The sequence below is a fragment of the Pristis pectinata genome, chromosome 6 (assembly GCF_009764475.1).
Source record: "Pristis pectinata isolate sPriPec2 chromosome 6, sPriPec2.1.pri, whole genome shotgun sequence".
Taxonomy (NCBI): Eukaryota; Metazoa; Chordata; class Chondrichthyes; order Rhinopristiformes; family Pristidae; genus Pristis; species Pristis pectinata.
Genome location: NC_067410.1, coordinates 114,612,384 through 114,630,511, shown reverse-complemented (window position 1 = coordinate 114,630,511; position 18,128 = coordinate 114,612,384). Strand labels below are relative to the sequence as shown.

The following is an 18,128-nucleotide window of genomic DNA, read 5'->3' as shown; positions in this document are numbered from 1 at the left end:
TGAGGGGATTGTGTATCTTATCCAAGTTTTCTGATGCAAGGTGGCAGAGTCGGCTGTGAGCAGGATTCAGAGAGGCTCCAAGGCGATATAGACAGGTTAAGTCAATGAGCAAGAAGCTGGCGGTTGGAAGGTAATGGGGTGCACACTGGGACAGCTCGTGGAGCCGCTGCCTCAAAGCTCTGGTGACCCAGGTGCAATCCTGACCTCAGGCGCTGTCTGTGGAGTTTGCACGTTCTCCCTGTGACTACAAGGGTTTCCTCTGGACACTCTGGTTTCCTACCACATCCCAAAGACATGCGGGTTGGTAGGTTAACTGGCCACTGTAAATTGCCCCCAGTGTAGGTAAGTGGTGGAATCTGGGGGGAGTTGATGGGAATGTGGAGAGAATAAAATGGGATTAATGTAGGAAAGATGGTCAGCACAGACTCTGTGGGCCAAAGGGCCTGTTTCCCTGCTGTATCTCTCTCGAGAACTCTGATACTATGGCCCTCTGACATAATGTGGGAGTGCTGTACTGCTCCAATGATGCAGAGCAACACACCACCTGTTGAGCAGCATCTGTAGAGGGGAGGAATTGTCCATGTTTTGGGTGGAGACCCTGCAGCAGGACTGAGAGAGGAGAGGGGAGGTGGCCGGAGTAAAGAGGGGAGGGGGTGGGGAAGGATTCTGAGGCGATGGGTGGACTGAGGAGGGGTGTAAGATGACAGGCAGGTAGTGCCGGGGAGGGGAGGGGAGGGAGTGGGGTTGGGGGACAGTGGCAGGTGAATGATAGATGGAGGCAGACAGAGAGACAGAGGGAAGGAGGTGTGGGGAGGGGAGGGGAGGGTGAAGGTGGAGGGAGATGAGCAGGAACACACATGGCTGCCTGTGCTGGATTCGGTGAGAATGGGAACCATTGGGGGAGAGGTGTATGGCAGGTGGAACCAGATGGGGGTGGGGGGACCTGTGTGTGAAGTGGGTGGATGGAACCGGGGGTGGGGGGGGTCAGAAGATGGGTGAAGGGGGGCTGGGGGTGTGTGGGCGAGGGGACAAAGGTGGGAGGACTGGAGGAGAATTAGAAGGGGGGGGAGGAAAAAAATAGGGGGTTCACCAAAGTTGGAAAACTCAGTATTCATGCCAACTACGTAGGGTCCTGTGAGAGCGACCTGGAACCTTGTGTCGAGTTTTGTACACCCAGTCAAATTTTTCCATCCTTCTATTTCCGTCACCCGTTAATCTTCTGTGTTAAAGAGAGCACAGAGCTGGTCTGTGGAACCTGACCTCACCCACGGTGATCATGGGGTGGGTGCCTACTGCACCCCCTCTCCCCCTCCTGCCATCAGACAAGCCCAGAACTGAGATCAGCTTGTCCACATCCATCCCAGCAAGGGCCTGTCCCCCAAAGCATCTGTTCCTCACTGGTGTAACACCTTGAAGTTAAGGCTGGGACTCCATGGCCTTTTCCCTGAGGGTAAATCTCCTTCAGCTGAGTGGTGAGGAGCCTGGGGAATGTTTCCCATTTTGTGTAACAACAGCTAAAGGCAATGCTGCTTGCTCAGTGTGTTTGGGGCAGGGGAAGGCAGTGGATGTGGTGTTTGTGGCTGTTCAGGAGAAAGGAGTTTTGTTTTTCTGATCACCTGGTGCTTCATATCTGAGCCCAGGGCTGTCTGCTGGAGGGAGCAGAGGTGCAGGAACTAGCTGACCCACTAGCATTCAGTGTGCCAAGGCCAATTCCACCTCCAGATCCATCATCTGATATGTTGCAGAATGGGTGTGGAAGCTGAGGTCTGCTGCTAATCCATCAGTTCTCTGCACATGAGCATTGCTGAGTCTCCAGGCCTTGAAAGACAACAGCACATCCTCAAACCCTGTGCCGGGAGCCACAACTGACAATGGAACATCTCACCTCATATTTGTAGATAACGGGCAATAAAACATGACTAGACTGTGAAGGTCAGGGACTATCTGGGAGATAAGAAAGTGTACTTAGGTACAGTCCCATATTTCAATGTGCAACCTTGTCTGGCTTCACCAGAGTGTGGGAGGAGCAGACTGTTTAGGAAAGCTGCTGATATATTAATTGATGTTTCCACACCAACGAGGCTTTGTGTTCATGATATGCAGTTGTTCTGTTACTGGACTTGTATCCAGGCACCTGGTCCAGGGATCCAAGCAAACTGCCCACCCTGGTGGTCACTGTGTAAGTTCCTTTAAATAAAAAGCAGGTCTGAGTAATGGTGTCAGGGAAACTATCGCTTTGTTGTAAAAGTTCATAAGGTTCACTACTGCCTTTCCCCAGTCTGACCCACTGTGTGAATCCAGACCCATAGCAACAGAGCCGAAACTTCACTACCCCCTGAACCAGCCACCGCGTCTCAAAGTTGCTAAGGAGGTTCAGAGGCAGCCCTTCAGCTTCTCAAGGGCAGCAAAGGCTTGGCACTGAGTGCAGCCTGCTCAGCCAGAACAGGTATACAGAGCATCCTAATCCACCGTCAACTCTCACAGACAGACTGAAGTGGAGGGTGGGGAGTGAGTGCTGACTGTCTGCTCTACAGTGTCACCTGGAGACTATTGTTGTGACTGAAATGAACAACAAGAACTTGCATTTAGGTAGTACCTTTAGTGTAGTAAAATATTACAAGGAACTTTACAAGATCCACATAAGGAGATGGTGGGATGAATGGCCAAAGATTAGGACAAAAAGGTAACTTTAAGGCAAAAAGAAAGGTAGTGAGGGGGAGAGACAGAGAGGGGATCGGACTCAGGGCCCAGGCAGCAGGAGGGGCAGCAATCAGTGGTGGAGAATTAGAATGTGTGAGTGATCAGGGGGTGTGGAGAACTCAGAGGAGGATTCAGAAATAGGTTGGAGCCCATTCTAACTGTTCCTGCTCAGTGTGGTAACACTGCCCCCCACCCTCACCACCCCCCAGTGCTCCCTGCACCCCTGCTCTTCCCCCACCCCCACCCCCAAAACTAATTTGTTGGCCCTTATCCCATGATTGCACCAGAGAGGAGCAGGGAGAAGACAGAACAGCACAGCACCAGGCCCACCATGTCTGAGCCCACCGTGATGTCAGTCCACACTAATCCCACCTGGTGCATATCCCTCCATTCCTTACTCCTTCGTGTGTCCGTCTCAATGCCTCTTAAATGTTGCTGTCATATCTGCTTCTACATTTAAAAAAAAAATTCAAGGTTACAAAAAAGTCACAGAAGTCCAACAGCAAAAGTGATTACATCCGTGGCTGAAAGGAGAGATTAACAGTGTTAAATACAAGAAAATATCTTTTCGAGTTATCTGAAATAGCTGATGAAGGGAGGGCAGATAAATATGAGAGCAGACATAAAACAGATTGTATGAGCACGTAGAAAGGAAAGGGTAATGAGGGCAGAGAGAGGAGAACTTACAGTATAATGGGGAGGCAGCAGAGGAATTCAACACTGTGTGTCTCTCTACACAGGAGAAAACACACAAACACTGCCAGATGTATTACAGAATCAGAGGTACAATGAGGAACTGGAGGATCTAAGTATTAGTCAAAAAAATTAGTGCTAGAGAAATTGGAACATTGGCTGATAAATCCCAAAGATCTGAGCATCTATATCCCAGAGTTCTGAAGGAGGAGGCTTTAGTGAATGCCTGGTTATCATCTTCCAGAGTTCTGTAGGTTCTGAAATTGTTCCTATGGAGGGCACCACATGTGACCCAGCTGCTTTGGAAGGAGGGAGAGTACAGGGAACTAGTGACCTATTACTGGCAGGTGAGATGCAGAGCAGGTGCTTGCCACAACTCAGGAGTCTCAGACAAGGGGCATAGTTTCAGAATAAATGGTAGGTCATTTAAGTGTGCAATGAGGAGAGATCTCTTCACTCGGAGGGTGGTGAACATTTGGAATTTGGTACCCTGGAGGTCTGTGACAGTTCAGGTATTGCATTCACTCACTGGTGGATGGACTTCTGACATTAAGGGATCGAGGGGAGGCTCAGCCGGGGCGACACAGTGATGCAGAGAGTGGAGCCTCTGCCTCACAGCTCCAGTGACCCATTTCATCCTGACCTCACTACGGTCTGTGTGGAGTTTGCATGTTCTCCCTGTGATCACATAGGCTTCCTCCAGGTGTGGGTTGGTGGGTTAATTCTCCATTTTAGATTGCCCCTGGTGTGTAGATGGGCAGTAGAATTTGAAGGGAGTTGATGGAATGTGGGGAAAGTAAAATGGGATTTGTGGGATTAGTGTAAGTGGGTGTTTGATAGTCAGTCAGTGGGCCGAATGGCCTTGCTCGGTGCTGTACCCTTCGGTGACAAAGGGATCATGCAGGGAGATGGCCAGTGTAGGTCAGCCATGAGCTGAATGAATGGCTGAGCCAGCTCAAAAGGCCAGAGGAACTGCTCATCTTCCTAAATCCCATCTGTCTGATGATCCACATCCCTCCATTCTCTGCATATTCATGTGTCCGTCTAACAGCCTCGTAAACACCCCTATTGTATCTGCCTCCACCCCCACCCCTGGCAGCCTGTTCCAGGCACCCACCGCTCTGTGCAAAAAAACTTGCTCCGCACATCTCCTTTAAACTTTCCCCCTCTCACCTTAAATACATGTCCTCTGGTATTGGACATTTCGACCCTGGGAGAAAGACCCTGACTGTCTACTCCATCTCTGCCTCTCATAATGTTACAAACTTCTTCCAGGTCTCCCCTCAGCCTCTGACACTCCAGAGAAAACAATCCTAGTGCAATCCTCCAATCCAGGCAGCACCCTGGTGAACTTCTTCTGCACCCTCTCCACCGTCTCCACACCCTTCCTGTAATGGGGCAACCAGACCAGCACACAATATCCAAGTGCGGCCTGACCAAAGTTTTATACAGCTGTAATATGATTTCCTGACTCTTGTACTCTGTGCCCCTAATTCACAGCACCAAATTCTGCCCTTGTGACTGTGTTGCTCTTTGGTTGAACTGTCAGTCAGATTCAGCAATATTTCTGCTTTTCGACTATCTCAATTCTTTTGAAAGTTGCTGATGAATCTGTGTCACTGCCTCCAGACTGAGAGAAGGATGATTTCTCTCATCTCTTCCTTTTTTTTCTTTTCCAATCACCTTAAAATGTTATTTGGTAACGATAACTCTTTCCCTTCAGGGTACATTCTGGACTTTATGACTTCCATTGTCCACCTCCACCTTTATCTGGAACGGCCTTTGACCAGTCGCATTGCCCATCTCATTGGGTTAATCCTCACTGACACCAAGGAAACCTGCTGTTTAAATTTGATCACAGAGTGATCACACTTAATTAGATCTTCACTTAACAGCTTCCTTTACTTATTAAATAAATCCAGCTTGTTACCTGTACTGAATGTAATGTTGACGAGCTTGCCTGCATCACTGAACAAATGGGAGGGTGGCCGGGGAGAGGATTGAAATGGAGAAAGAGAGCAAGGTGAATGGTGGTCTTCCTCCGGGGCAGTGGTCTTCCCCCAGGTCAGTGGTCTTCCCCCGGGGCAATGCTCCTGAGTTAAACCTGAACGTACAGGGCAGACGGCACAAAGTGTGGGAGTACTGTGGACAGTGAGGCCAGTGGTGAATTTAACTACAGGCTGGGGATGGAGCCACATGGCAGGTGAAAGGTACTACTGGGATATACAAGGTGATATGCTTGGGCTGGACAATATATGAATGGCACAGTGCAGAGAGCATGCAGGTGAGAACGTGGAGTCAGGTCACCGTCAGACCACCCGAGAAGGTGCAGCAGGTTGAGGGGCCAGGTGACCTCCATCAGCTGCGAATTCACATATCTGTAAAGGCAAAGTTACATTGTAGCTGCACAACACATTTGTCGGAGGAGTTCAGGTTACACACTGTAGGGCGGACATGAAGGCTGAAGAGAGGCTGCAGAATGGTTCCCGAAAGGTGAGATCCCAGCTCCAGGTTTAGACTGGAGAAGCTGGGTCTGTTCTCAAGTAGCAAACAAAGGTTCAGAGGGGATTTGTTCGAGGTGGACAAGTTTGTGACGGATTCAGACAGGGTAAATACAGGGCAGCTGTGCCCACTAAACTTGTGGCACAGTGACTTGTGTGGAGAATCACATCAGAGTTCAATGAGATTGAGGTTCTGAACAGGGGCAAAGCCGTCATAAGATAGGAGCTGGTAAAAATTGACTGGGAGCAGCTGTTTGCAGTTAAATCTACATTCAGCAAGTGAAGTAGTGAGAGTTCAGGGCCAACATCTTCCTGTAAGGGTGAAAAGTAAAGAAGGCAGGTCTAACCAGCCCTGGATGTCAAGGAATATCAAGGTTTGATACAAGTAAAGGAAGCACGTGGCAGGTTATAGAGGACTGAACACAGAAGATGCCCTCAGCCGTACAGAGGTTTAAGTGGGGTACTTTAAAACAAAATTAGAAGGGAAAAGGGGGGTCACCAAATATCACTGCCAGGAACAACCAAGGAAAATCCCTAGCCATTAAATGCAGAGAGTAACCAGGGACAGAGTAGTGTCCAGTAGGGACTGAAGGGCACCCTGTGCATGGAGATGGAGGGTGTAGGTGAGGTTGGAAATGAATACTTCACGCAGAGGAGAGGCATAGCTGTGGGTTCCAGGGAGCGGTGCTGGGATATCGTGCAACTTGTAAACAGTAAGGGAGGGGATTGCTGGGACCCTGACAAAGGGTTTGAAATCTGTGCTCACCATGTGTGAGGTGACTGCAGAACAACAGATGTGGGCACCTTTATTCACAAAGGGCAGCACAGATAAGTTAAGTAATTACAGTCTAGCGTCAGTGGTAGGAAAGTTATTGGAGAAAATTCTGAGGCTCTGTGTTGACCGACACCTGGAAGGGCAGGGGTAGATCAGGGATAGCGCGGGCTTTTCGGTGGGAGGTCCTGTCTGACTGTGAGTTTTTTGAAGAGTAATGGGATATATTTTGATGAGCACAGTGCAGTTGATTTGGTCACATGGACTTCAGCAAGGCCATTGACAAGGTCCCATGTGGAAGGCTGATCCAAAAGGTTGTAGCCCAGGAAATCCAAGGCAATTTGGCAAATTAGATCCAAAAATGCCTTGGGAATAGGAGACAGTAGTAGTGAAGGATTGCTTTTATGGTTGGAAGCTGGTGCCCAGTGGTATAGCACAGGGATCATGCTGGCACCCTTACTGTGTTTTTCCCAGGGTTGGGGAATCAAGAACTAGAGGACATAGGTTTAAGGTGAGAGGGGAGAGATTTAGTAGGAGCCTGAGAGGCAACTTTTTCACACAGAGGTTGGTCAGTATATGGAATGAGCTGCCAGAGGAAGTGGTTGAGGCAGGTACAATGACAACTTTTAAAAGACAGTTGGACAGGTACATGGATTGGAAAGGTTTAGAAGGTTATGGGCCAAACACTGACAAATGGGCTGGCTTGGATGGAGCATCTTGGTTGGCATGGACCAGTTGGGCCGAAGGGTCTCTGCGCTGTATGACTCTATGACATTAATGATTTGGGTATGAATGTAGAGGTGTAATTAATAAGCTTGCAGATCACATGAAAATTGGTGGTATTGTTGATACTGAGGATAGTCTTAGGTTACAGAATGATATGAGCTGATGCATTTTGGGAGGTCTAACAAGTGTTGGACTTACACCATGAAGGAAGTACTGAAGAAACAAGGGACCTTGATGAACAGTCCAAGGAGCTTTGAAAGTGGCAACATGGGCAGATAAGGTGTGAAGAGGGTATATAGAATGCTAGCTTTCATTAGCCGGGGTATAAAATATAAGACCATGCAGATTCATGGTAAAACTTTGTCAAATATTAATTGGGTCACTGCTGGAGAAGGTGTGGAGGAGGGGTACCAGGATGGGGGATGGGACAGGCTGGGTTTGCTTTCCCTGGAGTGGAGGAGGCTGAGGGGTGTATTGTGCTGTACTGTTCTATGTTTTAGAGGTTTATAAGATGATGAGGTACAGGTCGGGGCAAGAGTCAGAATCCTTTCCCACCGTAGAGGGATCAGACCGGGAGGGCACGGGTGGAAGGTGAGAGGTCCGACTGCCCTCCCCACCCCCAGTGCACAGCTCTCAGTCTCGGTTCTCTCCCACCCACAGCGCACCCTGGAGCAGTGCAGTGTGTGCTCCCAGCCGATCATGGACCGGATCCTGAGAGCCACCGGCCGGGCCTATCACCCCCAGTGCTTCACCTGTGTGGTCTGTCACCGCAGTCTCGACGGCATCCCCTTCACCGTGGACTCCACCAACCAGATCCACTGCATCCAGGACTTCCACAAGTAAGTAGCTGAGTCACCACCCCAGTAACCACGTAACCAGCAGCTTTACCAGCACAGCAGTAATAATTTAACCAGTGGATCACCTGGTACCACAGACACATGAAATGTGCTTGGAGAGTTTCGGGCACCTGTACTGTAGTGGGAACAGGTAACAAAGGACATGGCCTCTCACCTCCGACTGAGTGTGAGAACTCACTCCACCCTCTGAAGGCTCAACCTTCAATTCTGTCTGCACTCCAGACCCACACTCCTCTTTCAGCTGTCCAGGGTGAGGTGAAGGACATCTCATCAACCAGGTCTCACTGAAAGTACCGTCTCCCCCCGGGGTACGGTCCCCGAGGTCCCGACTCTCCCCGGGGTACGGCCCCTGAGGTACCGACTCTCCCCGGGGTACGGCCCCCGAGGTACCGACTCTCCCCGGGGTACGGCCTCCAAGGTACCAACTCCCCCTGGGGTACGGCCCCCAAGGTACCGACTCTCGCCAGGGTACAGACCCTGAGGTACCGACTCTCCCCCGCGGTATGGACCTCAGCTTATTGTTTACTCCTGTGCACTGTTGACACAGGTCGTGCCTCCATCTTACGACCTGCCTTTGTGCCAGAGGATTTTCATCTGTTGGTACCTGCAGGTGTGGCTGTGGGCCGGAGTGTTGGAACTCAGCAGTAATTACCATCCTGTGCATCTTGTCCTGCCCGCTGTGACCCAAGACTGTGTTTAATCTGCTCTCTGCCGTCCACCTGCAGGAAATTTGCACCACGCTGTTCTGTGTGTGGTGAGGCCATCATGCCTGCTGAGGGTCAGGAGGAAACAGTGCGCATTGTGGCTCTCGACCGGGACTTCCACGTCCACTGTTATCGCTGTGAGGTAGGTCGACAGTTCCTTCCCCCACAGATGCTGCTCAACCCACTGGGTTCACCCACTGGCCCCGGCATCTGCAGCCTCTTGTGTCTCCAAAGGTTATGAAAGGCTTGATCAGGAAAAAAAGGAAGCCAATGACAGGTAGTAGAAACTATACTTAGTCGAGCCCTTGAGGAATACAAAGGGTGCAGGGCAGCTTTTCAAAAAGAAATTAGGATGACAAGAAGAGCCCATGAAATCTCCTTGGCAGGTAGAATTAAGGAGAATCCCAAACTGTTCTGTATCAGGAGCAAGAGGGGAGTCAGGGAAAGAATGGGTCTCCTTCAGGACCCAAGGTGTAATCGATGTGGGCCAGCTCCTTAATGAATACTTCTCACCTGTATTCACCAGTGAGAGTGGGTTCAGCGAGGGGAACATGCACAGTGTGGCCTCCTCTACATTGCAGAAGACAAACACAGATTGGGTGACCACTTTGCTCCATTGCCCCCTTCACAACTCCCTGGTGCATCCTTCCATTCCCAACCAACCACAGCCCCTCTCCCACACCTTCCCTGTCACTGTTCCTGTCCTGTCACCTCTTCCCCTCCCACCACCTACGGACACAAACAGTCTCTCCAGGTGAAGCAGCCATTTGATGTTTCTTCCCATCCAGTGTCCTGCATTTGATGTTCACAGTGTGGACCCTTACACTGCAGAAACCAGGCACAGATTGGGTGGGTGACCATATAGCAGCTGCACTCTGTCTGTAGGAGTGACCCTGAGCTTCCCGTTCTTTCATTCCCCATCCCACTCCCACTGCCCTCTCGGTCTGTGGCCTCCCGTACTGTCAGTGAGGCCCAACGCAAGCTTGAGGAGCACCTCACCTTCCAGCTGGGAACGTTGCAGTCTTCCCGACACCAGATTGAATTCTCCAACATCAGGTAACTTGATTTCTCGGTCTGTGTCAGTTGTCCATCTGTGCAGGGTCCCAGCCCGAAATGTTGTCTGTCGTGCTGAGTCTTCCAGCATTTTCTGGTTTTATTTGACATTTCCATAACTACCTGAACATTTACTGAATTATGTCACTGTTCCCGAAGTGTTCCCCCACCTGCCCAGTTTCATTTCCAGGATATGTTTGAACACTACCTTGTGTCTAGTAGGAGGTTGATGAGACCACACTTGGAGAACTGTGTGCAGCTCTGGTCACCCATTCAGCTGGAGAGGGTGCAGAAAGGTTCACCAGGATATTACCAGCACGGAGGGCTGGAGTTATAAGGAGAGACTGGACGGGCTGGGACTGTTCTCCCTGGAGCGAAGGAGGCTGAGGGGTGACCTGATAGAGGTTTATAGAATCATTAGCAGCATAGATAAGGTGGAGGGTCACAGTCTTTCCCAGGGGAGGGGAGTCTAAAACTGGAGGGCACAGGTTTAGGGTGAGAGGGGAAAGATTTAAAGGGGACCTGAGGGGCAACTTTTTCACGCAGAGGGTGGTGGGTGTGTGGAACGAGCTGCCAGAGGAAGCGGTAGAGGCAGGTACATTTACAGTGTTTAAAAGACACTTGGACAGGTACATGGACAGGAAGGGTTTAGAGGGACTTGGGCCAAATGTGGGCAAATGGGACTGGCTCAGGTAGACATCTTGGTCAGCAGGGACGGGTTGGGCCGAAGGGCCTGTTTCGGTATTGTGTAACTCTGTGACTCTCTCAGTGTTGTCTCAGAGGACTGAAGCTGCCTGTTACTGACACCCTGCTATAGGTGTTGGTGTTTTGTTTTGGCAGGACTGTGGCACCCTGCTGTCGGACGGTGACACACAAGGATGTTACCCCCTGGATGGACACATCTACTGCAAGCCATGCAACGCCAGGCGCATCCAGACTCTGACGGCCAAGGCTACCACTGACCTGTGAGCCCACTGACCAGCAGCTCCCAGCAGGACCTGCATCCTGCTGGGAGCTGGAATCTTACCAAAGATCCACCAGCTGCACTTTCTCTTTACGCCTTCACCTTCTCACTTTTGATGATCTTCACTCACGCTGCCTGTCAGTCTGAGCCTCTGTCACTGCCCAGAGCTGCTGTGTGGGCCACGAACCAGGAACTGTTGGTGCCTGCCCCGGGAACAACAGCCGACTCGTGCCCATTCATCACCCATCTGAATAGACAGGGAGAGCACTGAGCCTGAGCTTGGGTCAGGCTGATGCGCAAACCTTGCCTTGTCTCATCGTGAGGTGGCAGCAGAGTCTCTCCTTCATCCACATGCACCAACCCATCTCGCTCTCTCTCTCTCTTCCCCCCCACACCCTCCAACTTCCTCCACTGAAATTTCCTGCCACTCAGCAATGCTTGAGTTCAGTGTGTTCAGTGGCACAACCCTGCAGTGGGTTCCTGGGATGATGGGTGTCTCAGGGTTAGGCAGGGAGCTGCGATCGGTCGAGGACTGGCTACCTCTCCTCCGGAACAAACCCCCAACAATCATCTGCTTCCACCTCCTGCAGCGCCTGGGAGCAAACTCCCTCCCCGTTCCCTGGTGCCATTGACACAGTCATTAACCCGGCTTCAGTGAACAGGCTGACGATAGGTTGGAGCTCAGCTACTGGGTTCTGGGCGACCTTGGTTCTGTGGTGTAGTTGCTGTAAGTTTCCCACTCCACTCCCACAGGGTGTTCATTGGAGGTGAGATGTAACATTGTACCAGAACCAGGGTCTCAATGCTGGAGATTTGGGCAGCAAAACATTGAGAGAAGTGTTGAGGCAAAGACCAGTAGGAAGGGGTGCCTGATGTACTGTATCCCAGCAGGAAGGGGGGGGTGCCTGATGTACTGTATCCCAGCAGGAAGGGGGGGGGTGCCTGATGTACTGTATCCCAGCAGGAAGGGGGGATGCCTGATGTACTGTATCCCAGCAGGAAGGGGGTGGTGCCTGATGTACTGTATCCCAGCAGGAAGGGGGGGGGTGACTGATGTACTGTATCCCAGCAGGAAGGGGGGGGGGGTTGCCTGATGTACTGTGTCCCAGCAGGGGGGGTGCCCAATGTACTGTATCCCAGCGGGGGGGTGCCCGATGTACTGTATCCCAGCGGGGGGGGTTGCCCGATGTACTGTATCCCAGTGGGGGGGGAGGTGCCCGATGTACTGTATCCCAGCAGGGTGGGATGCCCGATGTACTGTATCCCAGCAGGAAAGAGATGTCTGATGTACTGTATCCCAGCAGGAAGGGGGTGCCCAATGTACTGTATCCCAGCAGGGAGAGTGTACCTATGGTACGTCCCAGCAGATAGCTCCACATTGCACAGTTTCCCATCAGGATTCGGTGCCTCCCTGGGAGGGGAACCGGGAGGGGTGGGGTACGTGTCTGGAGTGGACTGGAATTTTTATTGGGGGTGAGCTCTGCAGACCTAACCCTGCAGGGCTGGGCTTCCATCTGATGGCAGGGTGAGTGGCTGCAGACCCTGCCCCCTGCGTTGCTGCGGTCAGGGGAGAGGGATCAGTGAGTTGATGGGACTGAAGGAGGGCTTCAGGCTGGCCCCGGTGAGGGTGCAATGGTTTGGTAACTCAGGGTGACTGAGGGCCAGTGTCATCTCACCGGGGAATGTGGTCTTCGCCTCTTTTAATTGCTGCCCAGTCCGTACTCTGCAGGGAACAGATTTTGTTTTCTTATGTGTAGGGAGAATCAGAGCTCCACGCCACACACACTGTTTTCACATCCAGCTGAAAGTTCCCTAAGCTAGGAGTGCCTTTGCCAAAAGCTCCTGCTGCCTGTGTTTGAGGACTATTTCTGTAGGAACCTTTGTGATCCAGGAGAATTCTTGCCAGTAGAAGGTATCTGAAGCGCGGTTTTACACCACTCCCTCCGATGTGACATTAATGAAACTCCTCCCAGCAGAAGCACATGAGGTGAGAGAGATTGGTTGGACCTGGATGGGTTTGGTGAGACGATTAACCATGGGTTGTACTCCCAGCTCTGAGGCCCTGGATGGAGGGTTGAGCTGTTGACAGAAACAGCAGGATTGGATAAAAATGGGACCAGGCGTTCTTGCTTTGTGTTTGTACAGGAAGGAATAATATTTACTTCTGGCATGCTCTAAATGAGTAAAGTAACCTTTATTTAGCTCTGGGAATCTGCATTGCAATGAGAATAAATAGCCTGACATTGTAAATAACCAAAGGCCGAGACACGCGTTTCTCGGCACCACTTAGAGGCCAATTTTGCCAAGAATTTTTTGGGAAGAGAAGCAGGATTTCCATAAGTGTGTTGGTTACAGGGGCAGAGCAGGCAGGCTGGCTCAGGATGGATCCTTGCTCCCACAGCGTCAGGGAGCTTCAAGCTGCAGCTTGTGTCTTCAGCTGAAGTCGTGCTTTCACTCTGTGGGGCCGTTTCAGCTGCTCACAACTTCTCTGATGTTTAGGGGTGAGAGGCAGGCTCACAGATAAAATATTTAGTGAGATCAACAGGGTGAAAGTCCAGGAATTGTTCCCTCTGAATCTGCACAATGAGTTGGGTACATCGGGTCGAATGGCAAGAATGGTCTTTGCTGAGTTACAGATCTTTAGAACATAGACCTGGGGCACAGGATCAGCCCCAATGGCAGAGCGGGTTCGAGGTGTGAATGACCTACTGTGCTTTCCCTTTTTATTCACCCTGTTGCACTCAGTGAGGTCATTGCTGCCTTAGCCTTCTCCTTATACCTCCTCCTGCCACACATGATGTATGGTTCTGCTTAACATCGACCAAGATCAGGCCTGAACTGGATGATTGTCCTGTTGCACAGTGTGCTGCTTCAGCCTGCACCCACGGGAGAGGGGCCTATAACTACTGGATAAAACTGAACCATCTTGACTGGTTCCCCAGTGTCCTGAGGAATGGACAGTGTGTCCTCACGAGGATCCCAGCCGGAAGTTGTCTGGTTATGGGCCTGTCTCCTGTTGCCATGGAGGAGGTGGGTTTGGAGGTCGGAGTTAATCTGGGCTCTGCCCCCAGGTGATCTCCTGTGTCAACTGATATTCAGGCTAATGCGTGAGGACCACAGCATCACTCCCTCCGTAAGTAATGTCCAAGCAGTGATCAGCCAGAGCTGCTACACACCACCCCTCTTTCCTTCACCATGTTCCTGTGATAGGTGGAAGTGGGGTTATATGGCAACAGGATGGGTGAATGTTCGAGGATGGTTGAAGGTTTTCAGGAGTAAGTGTGTGCCACCTGCGGGACGTGCTGCTCTGATGACTGCGACGTTCTCTGTGGGGAGCACACAATGTGCGGGAAGAGGTTAGGGAGCACAGGGAGGAGATTAGACAGTGCAGCATGGTGCAGACGTTAGTCTGGATTTGACAATCACTAGATAGATTTCCCACAGAGAGCCCCTCAGGGACCTGAGCTGAACACAAAAACGTATTTCTCTTTGCCGGTGTGATTTGATCATGCAAACTGAGTTAATATTATACTTGGAACTGGGGTAATGCCAATGTGACAAAGTAATAACATTTATTGATCCTGTGGTTCTTACATCAGGAACTACATCACAGTGACCTCTGTCCATTCAAATATAAAGATCAGACTGTGCAAAACATATTCCAAGTAAATTAGATCTGTTATGTGGCACCAGCTAACTTCAGCACAACTACATCCAAACAGACACCGTTAAACGACTGATGATCCTTCTTTGGAGATTTGCAAATCCATAAAGGGGCTTATACAACACATTCCCAAATTCAGTACATTGCCCGATCAAGCAGTATATATCCAAGTTTTGTAAACCATTCCCAAACTATTCCTTACATTTCTAGGATTACAACACCCCTAGACATTTTGTGATTATTCCAGACATTCCACATTACAGCACACATTCCTAATTTTGCAACATATTCCCAGGTCGTAGGAAGCATTGCCAGTATCCAACTTGTGTTCCAATAAGTCTGCTGTGATACACACTCAGAAAAAAATCTCTCAGGACCAGACCAGAAAGGAGCAGAATCTGGAACCACTTTTAGATCACAGCATCCAACAGCCCAGGAACAGGCTCTCTGGCCCACCATTCCATGCTGACCATGATACTCATCTACACCAATCCCATGAGACCTGTCTCCCTCCACACCTTTCCTATCCAACACTGTCATCGTGTCTGCCTCCACCGCCTCCTCTGGCAGCTGGGTCCACACATCCACCCCCCACGTGTGAAACGCACCCCTCAGAACTCATTTAAATTCCCCCCCCCTCACCTGAAACCTGTGGCCTCTAGTTCAAGACTCCCTGCTCTCGGAAAAAGACTCTATCTACCCTACCTATGCCCCTCATAATTTTATAAACCTCTATTAGGTCACCCCTCAGCCAGTGAGAACAAACCCAGCCTGTCCAATCTCTCCTTGTATCTACAGCCCTCCATTCCAGGCAAGATCTTGGTGAATCTCTCCCACACCCTCGCCATTGTACTGCATCCTTCCTGTAGTGTGGTGACCAGAACTGTACACAGTGCTCTGACTGAGGTCTGACCAATGTTTTACTCAGCTGCAACATGATGTCGCAGCTCTTATACTCAACACACTCTTCACTACCCTCTCCAGGAACTATGGACTTGCACCTCTGTACAACAACACTCCTCATGTCCCTGCCATTTACTCCATATGTCCGACCAGAATCTGACTTCCCAAAGTGCATTAGCTCAGGTTTAAATGCTCCACCCAACTTTCCTGGTGATCTGTGTCCTGCTGTGCCCTTAGATACCTCCTTTGTTACCTACAACTCCACCACTTTTTGTGCCATCTGCAAACTGACCAATACTACCCCCTACATTCTCATCTGACTCATTTATATACATTGCAATAAGCGAGGTCCCAGCACCGATGCCTGCGGCACACCACTGGTCACAGACCTTCAGTCGGACAGACACCCATCCACCACCAGTGTTGGATCCGGTTTGTCAATGCAGCTCAGCTCCCTCGTCCATTAACCTTCTGGACCAGCCGACCCTGTGGAACCCAACGGAAAATTGGGCGCTGCCTCCTAAAAGGTGGGGAAGAGGAACAGCAACGTAGGGACTGTGGGTGAGCAGGTTGGAAGAGGCAGGGCTAGCAGAGGGAGTCTCTGTTCGCCACCTCTCTCTGTCTCCGGTGTTGTTCCTGGGGTATCCCGGCATTCCATAGCACGGCAACACTTTAATGTCTTCAGCTGCCTCAGACTCAAAAAGGTGAGGGAAACGGATCTTCAATCACACCTAAAGGATGTGAGTGTCCCAGGCAGTGTTTGTCCAGCAAACATCACTGCAAGGAGTTCCTGATCATTACAAAGTGCTCATGGAGCTCACACACGGCTGGCAGGAACAAGTGGGAAACTCACCAACACACACATCAACAGCAACATGCCTGTCGCTGTATAACACCGGGGTACGGTACCGGCGGGGACGGGTCTGTCACTGTATAACACCAGGGTACGGTACCGGTGGGGATGGGTCCGTCGCTGTATAACACCAGGGTACGGTACCGGCGGGGACGGGTCCGTCGCTGTATAACACCGGGGTACGGTACCGGTGGGGATGGGTCCGTCGCTGTATAACACCAGGGTACGGTACCGGCGGGGACGGGTCCGTCGCTGTATAACACCGGGGTACGGTACCGGCGAGGACGGGTCTGTCGCTGTATAACACCGGGGTACGGTACCGGCAGGGACGGGTCTGTCGCTGTATAACCCCGGGGTACGGTACCGGCGGGGACGGGTCCATCGCTGTATAACACCAGGGTACGGTACCGGTGGGGAAGGGTCTGTCGCTGTATAACACCGGGGTACGGTACCAGCGGGGACGGGTCTGCCGCTGTATAACACCAGGGTACGGTACCGGCGGGGACGGGTCTGTCGCTGTATAACCCCGGGGTACAGTACCAGTGGGGATGAGCTGTAAGGGGGAAGGAACTACTCAGACTCCAGCAGGACAGGTGTGAGGCTGCTGGTTGTGCCTCTGGACACAGTCCTGGCTTCCACTGGTGGACAGTTCTCGATCCTCAGAGTAACTTTATTGTCAAGAATATCTCCTTTTCTGTCCCATTTACTGCTTGTGCTTACTCTTGGTGTTGGTACATGTGAGGGCAGCTGTTTTGTTGATATCTATGCAATAAAATGAAAGCTGTTTGCTGCGACAACCATTATATAAACTGGTGTGTCTACAGGAGGCTGTGTCTTTGGCATTCTGTGCTCTACCTGCCTTGCCTGAACTCAACATGCTCTGGTCACCATGGCATCATTCTGCCACCTGGTGGAGTTCAGCATCACTGTGGTCTTGAAATCAGTGCCCAGTGACTGCACAATCAGTGAAATCAGTGCACAGTGACTGCACAGTCAGTGAAATCAGTGCGCAGTCACTGCACAGTGAAATCAGTGCACAGTCACTGCACACTCAGTGAAATCAGTGCGCAATCACTACATAGGCAGTGAAATCAGTGCCCAGTGTCTGCACACTCAGTGAAATCTGTGCTCAGTGACTGTACACACAGTGAAATCAGTGCCCAGTGGCTGCAAACTCTGTGAAATCAGTGCCCAGTGACTAGGGTTAGGGTCTAACCCTAACCCTAAGGCACACTCAATGAAATCAGTGCAGTGACTGCACAATCTGTAAAATCAGTGCCCAGTGACTGCACAATCTGTAAAGTCAGTGCCCAGTGACTGCACACTCTGTGAAATCAGTGCCCAGTGACTGCACACTCTGTGAAATCAGTGCCCAGTGACTGCAAACTATGAAATCAGTGCACAGTGACTGCACATTCAGTGAAATCAATGCCCAGTGACTGCACAATCTGTGAAATGTGCCCAGTGGCTGCAAACTCTGTGAAATCAGTGCCCGGTGACTACACACCTGTGGTATATGGATCAGTTTACAAGTTTTGTTTTCAGAAATGTGACAGACACGGGGATCTGTTGCCAGGCACTCAGTAATGCCAGACCTGGGCATGGTGACTTCAGCTGGGTGCCGTTCTGTGAATTTCTGTTGTACTTAATCAATAGCATTGTTGCTTTATCTAAATATTAATCCTAAAACACTTTATAAACACTAATATTACACTTATGTATTTCTAATCAACTGTAA

General features: G+C 50.8%; 1 protein-coding gene across 4 annotated transcripts in view; it reads left to right on the top strand.

Annotated features, from left to right (window-relative positions):
* lpp (LIM domain containing preferred translocation partner in lipoma) overlaps positions 1–11,917 on the top strand; it is a 307,384-nt gene extending 295,467 nt beyond the window's left edge. For all 4 annotated transcript variants that reach the window (XM_052017882.1, XM_052017881.1, XM_052017879.1 and 1 more), the window contains exons 8-10: positions 8,053–8,231; positions 8,975–9,095; positions 10,847–11,917. In XM_052017882.1, coding sequence (XP_051873842.1) covers positions 8,053–8,231; positions 8,975–9,095; positions 10,847–10,975 — 429 coding nt within the window. In that variant the 3' untranslated portion in view covers positions 10,976–11,917. The remainder of the gene's footprint in view (positions 1–8,052; positions 8,232–8,974; positions 9,096–10,846) is intronic.
* The last annotated feature ends 6,211 nt before the right edge of the window (positions 11,918–18,128 follow it).